Source organism: Propithecus coquereli, unplaced genomic scaffold (assembly GCF_000956105.1).
Source record: "Propithecus coquereli isolate 6110/MARCELLA unplaced genomic scaffold, Pcoq_1.0 Scaffold235, whole genome shotgun sequence".
NCBI classification, from domain to species: domain Eukaryota; kingdom Metazoa; phylum Chordata; class Mammalia; order Primates; family Indriidae; genus Propithecus; species Propithecus coquereli.
Genome location: NW_012147897.1, coordinates 2,812,515 through 2,821,897, shown reverse-complemented (window position 1 = coordinate 2,821,897; position 9,383 = coordinate 2,812,515). Strand labels below are relative to the sequence as shown.

The 9,383-nt window shown below is 36.0% G+C and overlaps 1 protein-coding gene across 1 annotated transcript in view; it reads left to right on the top strand.

The window, feature by feature from the left end:
• Window positions 1–9,383, top strand: part of FCHSD2 (FCH and double SH3 domains 2) — a 143,417-nt gene that overhangs the window by 17,612 nt on the left and 116,422 nt on the right. Inside the window, exon 3 of the mRNA XM_012645745.1 lies at window positions 8,133–8,266. Coding sequence (XP_012501199.1) covers window positions 8,133–8,266 — 134 coding nt within the window. The remainder of the gene's footprint in view (window positions 1–8,132; window positions 8,267–9,383) is intronic.

Genomic DNA, 9,383 nt, shown 5'->3' with positions numbered 1-9,383 from the left:
AAAAAATACTTGAAGCTTAATATTAAACAGGTTTATAAAAAAATACATATAACTCTTACATAATAGGGAGACTACTTAATTCTTGTACTCCTTTTATTTCTTAGTATTTATAATAGTTGTAATTAGTACATAATGTTTTACAATATTCCCTTTTCCCCATTCTTTCCATTCCTAATTAATTGTCCATGTTTCTACATAACCTTTATGTTTATTATTTTTTTATTGCTAAATGAATTTTCCATTTATTTTTCTTTAATTATACCTATGTTTTTGGATATTACCACTACGTCTGGCTTTTAATTATTTTCTTAGGATAAATTTCCAGGCATGGTTACTAGCTCAGAGAACCTAATAGTTTATAGGACTTTGAGGTATTGGCCCAGATTACGTTTTTATTTCTGCGCTCAAATTATTAACAAGTCTATTACAGAATCTGAGTCATACTGAGGGACCATACTTTTAATTTCTTCAGTAGGATCCTCAGTTGTAACATCCAAGTTCATTATCATTTTGTATGATCCCTTAGCCCTAATGTAAACTAATTTAAGCATTAATGCACACTCATTTCTGCGTCTGCTCATTGCAGACAACTATTGGGAAAGAGCTATGCGTATGTCACATCAAGGGTTTTCTTTTTTTATCATTTTTTTCCAGCTTTATTGAGGTATAATTGACAAATAGAAATTGTATATATTCAAGATATACAACATGTTTTGATATATGTATACACTAGGAAATGATTACCAAATTCAAGCTAATTAACATATCTATCACCTCATACCTTTTTGGTGTGTGTGGTGATAATACTTAAGATCTACTCTCTTAGCACATTTTAAGTGTGTAATACATTATTATTACCAGTCATCATGCTGTACATTAGGTCTTCAGAACTTATTCATCTTAAAACTGCAAATTTATACCTTTTGGCCAACATTTCCCCATTTCTCCCACCCTCTGACCCCTACTCTCTCTTTAATGTCTCTTTTGATCTAAGGATCCCCTTCCTTTTTTCTCTGAAGACTCTTTGTTGAGGAAAACAATCATCTTGCAGTTTCCATATTCTAGATAATTATGACTGCATCTTGAAGTATCATTTAATAATTTCTTGCTTTTTTTATTCTTTTTATTGTATAAATGTAAGGTATCCAACATGATGTCTTGATATACATATACATAGTGCACTGGTTTCTATAGTCAAGCAAGTTAATATATGCGTTATCTCACATAATTCCCTGTTATGCGTGTGTGGCAAGAGTACCTAAAGTCTACTGTTTTAGCAAAAATCCTAAATAGAATATAATATTAATGTAGTCCTCATGTTGTACACAATTAAATCTCTAAATTTATTCATCTTGTATATTTGCAACTTTGTATCTATCTCCCCATTTCCTCCCCTGCCCCACCCCTAGTAACCACCATTTTATTTTCTACCTCTGTGTATTCAACTTTTTTTCCTGTTCTTTTTTGTTTTTTGTTTTTTTTTGAGACAGAGTCTCACTCTGTTGCCCAGGCTAGAGTGCCGTGGCGTCAGTCTAGCTCACAGCAACCTCAAACTCCTGGGCTCAAGCGATCCTCCTGCCTCAGCCTCCCAGGTAGCTGAGACTACAGGCACACGCCACCATGCCTGGCTAATTTTTTTTATATATTTTTAGTGTCCAATTAATTTCTTTCTATTTTTGGTAGAAACGGGATCTCGCTCTTGCTCAGACTGGTCTCGAACTCCTGAGCTCAAATGATCCACCCGCCTCAGCCTTCCAGAGTGCTAGGATTACAGGCGTGAGCCACAGCACCTGGCCTGTTTTTTTTTTTAATATACTACATGTAAGTGAGATCACGTAGTATTTTTCTTTCTGTGTCTGGCTTATTTCACTTAGTGTAATGGCCTACAGGTTCATCCATGTTGTGGTAATGGCAGGATCTTCTTCTTTTTTAACACAATAATATTCCATTGTATATGTATACACCACAGTTTCTTTATCCATCGACAGTCACTTTGATTATTTCCATATCTTGCTATTGTGAATAATGCTGCAGTGAACATGGGAGTGCATATATCTTTATAAGGTAGTGATTTCATTTCCTTTGGGTATATATACCAAGGCTTTTCTTAACATAGACATTATTAAGCTTCTGTTTAAGTATATAACTTAGTCCACTCTAGAAAACTGGATTCCTACAGAAGAAGTTTATTTTAAAAATTGGAAAGGGAATCCCAGGTAATCTTTTCTTTTGCAAATTAAGTTTGATGTCTTTTATTTAATGTGCATTTTTTGCTGTGTACAGAGCACTTTCCTTTGAATAAGAATCCAAATTACTCTGACTTGAAACAGTTCACTTGGGTGGTAGAAGACATTTCATTGTGGATTTACTGAATGCTAGAGAAGAAATGATCACAGGAGATCTCTTCATTGTGCACATAGGCTATTTCTAATAATGTTTGATAAACAGTATTTTAGAAACTTATCTAAAGGAGAAAAAGCAAGCAGAAATAGAGTCAAGTTGAGTTTACTAGAGAAATTCTTTTAAAGATATAAATTATCACAAAACGCATCCGTATTGTGGCACATATAGAAAATAATTTGTGAATGAAAAGCTTCTTATAGATGAAATGAATTAAATAATCTCCATAAGATGTTTGGTTTCAGGATTAAGGACAGATGTCTTGTTCTTCCAATGGTAGAGAAGTAAGGGGTGAGTGGTTATGCACATATTTGTGAATATATGTGTGTGTGCATGTTTGCTCATGCACAGGTACCCATGGTATTTATTTGTATGCATATATTGAGACCATATCCAGATGGTATGCAATTCCCAGGGAAACCTTTGACCTACAGTGTTTACTTTCCTCTTGCAATATTCAAATTAGCAGACCCTTTTTTGTTGTTGGGAAATTTTTTATTGTTGCTTCAATTTTGTCGCTTGATGTTGGTCTGTTCAGGAGTTCTATTTCTTCCTGATTGAGCCTAGAGAGGTTGTGTGTTTCGAAGAATTTGTCCATTTCTTTAACACTTTGAAGTTTATGTGCATAGAGATTTTTATAGTATTCAGAGATGGTATCTTGTATTTCTGTGGTATCAATTGTAATATCTCCTTTTTCGTTTCTTTTTTTTTTTTTTTTTGAGACAGAGTCTCACTCTATTGCCCGGGCTAGAGTGCTGTGGTGTTAGCCTAGCTCACAGCAACCTCAAACTCCTGGGCTCAGGCAATCCTACTGCCTCAACCTCCTGAGCAGCTGGGACTACAAGCATGCGTCACCATGCCCAGCTAATTTTTTCTATATATTTTTAGTTGTCCAGCTAATTTCTTTCTATTTTTTTTAGCAGAGACGGGGTCTTGCTCTTGCCCAGGCTGGTGTCGAACTCCTGAGCTCAAACAATCCACCCGCCTCGGCCTCCCAGAGTGCTAGGATTACAGGCGTTAGCCACCGCGCCCGGCCTCCTTTTTCATTTCTGATTGAGCTTATTAGGGTCCTTTCTTTTCTATTTCTGGTTAATCTAGTGAGAAGCCTATCAATTTTGTTTTTCTTTTCAAATAACCAACTTTTTGTTTCATTAATCTTCTGTGTAATTCTTTTGTTACTGACATCATTTAGTTCTGCACTGACCTTAGTTATTTCTTTTCTTCTGCTGGGTTTGGGATTCGTTTGCTCTTCCTTTTCCAGTTCCTTGAGACATTCATTAGATTGTTGATTTGTGATCTTTCACAATGATGTAAATGATGTAGGCATGTAAGGCTATGACTTTTCCTCTTATAACTGCTTTTGCTGAATCCTACAGATTTTGATAACTTGTGTCCCCTCTGTCATTTAGTTTGCCGAATCTTTTGATTTCTATCTTAATTTCCTCCTTAACTCAATAATCATTCAGTAGTAGGTTGTTTAATTTACATGACTTTGTGTAGAATTGAATGTTTGTGTTGGAGTTGATTTCTAATTTTATTCCACTGTGATCTGAGAATATACGTGGCATAATTTCTGTTTTTTTTTAATTTGTTTAGACATGTTTTGTGGCCTAAGATGTGATCAATCTTAGAGAATGTTCCACGAGCTGATGAGAAGAACATATATTTAGTAGTTTTTGGGTAGAACGTTCTGTAAATGTCAGTTAGTCACATTTGTTCTAGAGTCCTATTTAAGTCCATTGTTTCTTTGTTTATTTTCTGCTTGGAGGATCTGTCCCATTCTGTCAGTGGGGTGTTGAAGTCCCCAGCTATTACATTGCTGCTGTTTATCATTTTGTTTAGATCAAGTAGGGTTTGCTTTATGAATCTGGGCACGCCTGTTTTGGGTGCATAAATATTTAGGATTGTTATGTCTTCTTGTGAAATTGTTCCCTTTACCATTATATAATAACCATCTTATCTTTCTTTACTTTTGTTGATTTGAAGTCTGTGTTATCTGATGTGAGAGTGGCTACACCAGCTTTCTTTTGGTTCCCACTTGTGTGGAATATTGTTTTCCATTCCTTCACCTTGAGTCTGAATGAGTCCTTGTGAGTTAGATGTGGAAACAGCAGATACTTGGATTTTATTTTTTTATCCAGTCAGCCAGCCTATGTCTCTTGAGTGGGGAGTTCAAGCCAAAATGTCCCAAAACAACAGATGCTGGTGTGGATGGCGGAGAGAAAGAAACAGTTATATACTGTTGGTGGGACTGCAAACTAGTACAACCTCTATGGAGAGTAGTATGGCAATATCTCAAAGAACTAAAAGTAGACCTACCATTTGATCTAGCAATCCCATTTTGGAGCATTTACCCAAAGGAAAAAAAAGTCATTTTATCAAAAAGACACTTGTACTTGAATGTTTATTGCAGCACAATTCACAATTGCAGAGATGTGGAATCAAACCAAGTGCCCATCAGTACATGAATGGATTAATAAAATGTAGTATATGTATACCATGGAGCACTACTCAGCCATAAAAAAAATGGATGGAACAACCTGGATGGAGCTGGAAACCATTCTTCTAAGGGAAACATCGCAAGAATGGAAAATCAAACAACACATGTACTCACTGTTAAATTGGAACTAATCGATCAAAACTCATGTGCACATATGGTAGGAAAACTCAACAGAAATCAAGCAGGTGGGAGGGGGGAGAAGAGGATGGGTAAATACACACCTAATGGGTACAATGCACACTATCTGGTGATGAGCACACTTATAACTTTGACTCAAAGTGTGCAAAAGCAATTCATGGAACTAAAATGTTTGTACCTCTGTAATACTCTGAAATAAAAAAAAAAATAATAAATGCAAACCAAACAGGAGAAAGGTAATAATCAAGATCAAAGTGAAAGTCAGTGAAATAGAAAACAAAAGCAATAAAGAAAGTCAATGAACTAAAAAAAAAAAAAAAATTAGCAGACCCTTTTGGTGCATGTATATTACTACAGGACTTTTGGGCTTCCCTTTGGCCTAAACCATATTGATTAGTTTACCTGAGACCAGGCACCTTTGGTTTGGAACACTTTGGATATAGATACCTTATACCTGATTCTTTTAAATAGCCGATCACATTTTCCCATTAAACACACTTGTATTTTTCAAACCATGCCCAATTTTTGGTTCGTATTATCAAATTGTAGCCATGGGGAGCTCTCTCAGCTCTTCACACCTGCAAACATAGCATTATTAGGATGCTTAGCACTTCTCTATGGGAATGTCAGGTTGTCATTGTATCATTTATTAAATAAGAGCTTTCTGTACAATAAGGACTATTAAATTTTTTTTCCTCCCCTCAGGCCTATTAAGGGGAAAGATTTTTCTATAAGATAAATACTTACTTTCAGTATATGCATACAATGAAATATTATTCAGCCATAAAAAGAAATAAAGTACTGATACATGGTATAACTTGGATGAACCCTGAACACATTATGATAAGTGAAAGAAGTGAGACACATAAAGCCACATGTTATATGATTTCATTTATTTGAAATGTCCAGAATAGGAAATCCAGAGAGATTGAAAGTAGATTAGTGGTTCCTGGGAGGTTGGGGAGAAATGAGGAATGGCTGCTAATGGGTACAGAGTTCTTTTTGGGGTGAGGAAAATGTTTTGGAATTAGATCATGGTGATGGTTATACAGCCTTGTGAATATACTAAAAACCACTGAATTGTACACTTTAAAAAGGTGAATTTTGTGGTGTATGAATTTTTTTAAAAGACTTACTATTGTAAGGTATCTCTATATGAGACCTTAAAAACATGGTCATCACAAAACTAGGGTACACACTTTAATGGGTTACATGGTAAATGGTATCATCACTTCCTTGCTGTATGACTTTGAGCAAATTATTTAACCTCTGAGTCTGTTTCCTCATCTTAAAATGAGACTACTGCTACTAACAACTTTTTCACAGAGTCGTTTCGAGAATGAAATGTGATAATACCTATAAACTGCGAAACATAGGGCCTGTGCAATGCCCACAAGGGTCTTTTTAAGTGTAACTAAGCATTCAGACTCTCGTGATTATCATAGGCCACACCTCGCAAGAGGTTACTTAGAGGGACATAGTATGGGAAACACAATTTGCCAGCAGAGTGGCATCTGGCATTAATGGAATTAATTCTCCTACCAGTGTATGTCTCAGTTCACATAGCCTACCAGTCATTCTGTTTGATTCTCCAGGTGAGAAGTCTGGGACAAGGGAGTGAGACGCACATGTGTGGGGCCAGCCTTAGGCCCTAAAGGAGACAAATCTTTTATTACACCTCTATAGACAGAGCTTCTAGGGTCCCTACAAGGGCTATGCCCGGACACAGGAATCACAGTACTCACAGAAGTCGAAAGCCATGGTTTCTTTATCAGATATTTATAGTTCATTTGTAGTTTCTTTCAAATTGATGCAATTTACCTGTCAGGGTTCATAAGCAATATTGCCTAATAACACTGCGGACATTGTGTCTTCTCATCAGGTTTCTATTGAAACATAGACCTAGAAAGTTAAACAAAGATCCAGTTTTTGTGCAGAAGAGAAAGGGTTTTGTTTTATTTTGTTTTTTTTAAACCCTTCATTCGCAGCCTGACACTTACTAAGTGCTTGATAAATGTGAGTGCTTATTTTGCTTTTACCTACCCACACAGAACCTTATAGGTCTCTCACCCCCTGTAAAGTAGTCCTTTCTTAACACCTAGCAGTTTCTGGGAAAGTAGCGTGTGTGCCATATGTGTAAGTTTAAGTTAATTCTTGCTTTATACTTGCTCTTCTGATGTCCTTGGTCACCTCCACACCCTTCAGCTTTGCACAATAGTTCTTCACCAGTGTCTCCTGCTTTGCTGAGCTTTTGTCAGTTTCTACCAGTGGTATTCCAGGCTCAGAAGTTTTTAGTTGGTGACTTCTCTGAGCTGGCCTCAGGCTAGTGAAACTTCTCAGTGGTGTGTTTCAAACTGGGGGAAATGACTCCCCCCTTTGGATAGCAAGAAGGATGCAGAAACAGTGTTACTTTGGCCCCAGTGTGTTATAAGAGTTTATTGATTAAACATTTCTTTGAATTATCATGTCCATCCCTTCTCCTAGAATGTGTATGTGTATCTAAGTGATTGGGCAGGGGATAGTCTTGATGAATAATTGTTAATGTGGTCAGAGAGTGAAGAACATTATTAAATAAATAAATGTTTGTGGCACCCAGGTTTCCCGCTTCTCTGCTTCATTTGGGGCTTATCAAATCAGACTTCTCAGGTTTCACTCCTTGCCTAGGGGTAAATTCTTCAGTACCCTTTGTACCATCAGTTACCCAAACATGTAGAGAGACTTTATTAAGATTATGAGGAAATATAGAATTACATTATTCTTTTGCTTTTATTGCCATTATATCTCCAACATTAAGAGCATTTTCATAGTAGCTCTTCTTATGCCTTACCTTTAATGTAATGTCAGTCAGCAGCAGCACTCAGGTTATTTCTCAAAGCACAGTTATTAGGCAAACTGTGACAATATTTGATACAGTATGTGAAATTGGAGTACCAGCTGTTTACTGGATTTTAATTAGTAATTTGAAGGATGCTAAAGTGCTGATTCTTTTCCTGGGTTTCCATCCTGAAGACATAATGCATAGTCCTTAGGACAAAGTCATTTTCTGTAAGCCTGAAAACTAAAATTGTAATAATTGCACTTTTGTATTTTACAGTGTGTGGACCAGTTGACAAAGATCCAAACTGAATTACAAGAAACAGTGAAAGATTTAGCTAAAGGCAAAAAGAAGTACTTTGAGACTGAACAGATGGCTCATGCAGTACGGGAGAAAGCTGACATCGAGGCAAAGTATGTGTTTTAGCATTTCTGAAGAAATGATTATGCAAATAAATGTTATCTTTGCTAATACTTTGTTCTCTGTTAATACAGGACATAGACTCATTCTCAGGTAGTATTGGTTTCATTTGATCTACGTATGTTACATACTTTAGATCACATTTTTTTATATTGGCTGATTTTTATTCAAATTAATATAGCAAAATGGGAGTATTTGTTGCATTGGGTTTTTTTTCACATTAAATTGAATTTTGAAAAGGAAAGAAGATAAATGAACATTTTTTTACAGACTTGAAAGCTTATCAAAATTCTATTGAAAGTTGCTATGGTGTCTGAATATCAGGGTTTAAGAGCCTCATTTTTCTCATGCTAGACTCTAAATCAGTTGTAGTTGGAAATCTGATCCTTAGGATGGCATTGAAGGACCATGGACACATCAAATGAACAAGAGCACTGACCTCTGTATAGAAACCCTACCCCAGGCACTGTTCTTTCTTTTACCTGAAATTCTAGTAAATACACTTTTTAATGTGTGCTTTAGCAATTGTGTGAATTTCCCTTTCAATATATGTGAATTACAAGTCCTTTATTTTGAGAATAACAAGGAAAAGAAACTGACAATTGGTAATAGAAGGAAATACAAAGTAAATGATGAAGATTTTTGCAATGATAATTTGAGGAAAGGTAAAAAGTTGATGAGAAAAAATAAACCTGTTATAGAACTGTACTCTGAAGAGGTCTCTGAGAAGGAGAACTGAGACTCTGGTTCAATTTGCTGACCGATGCAGAACCTAGGAGTCTGAATTCCTAGACATGAAATCAGCAAGGGTTTGAACACTTACACAAACAGATCAGCCAGGAGGGGCCTGTCTTTCTAATATGGTTTTTATCTACAGGAAATTTAAGCAACCTTATTAGCATCTTGTGAAAATGCAGGGGCTCCTAGAAAGTTTATTTAATACCAAGAGATGGTAAGTGAATACTCAACAAGTACTTGATGTTACAGAAAAACCTATTTAATATTTCCCCAATTTAGTTTATTTATTTTTTTTTTTTTTGAGACAGAGTCTCACTCTTTTGCCCAAGCTAGAGTGAGTGCCGTGGCGTCATCCTAGCTCACAGCAACCTC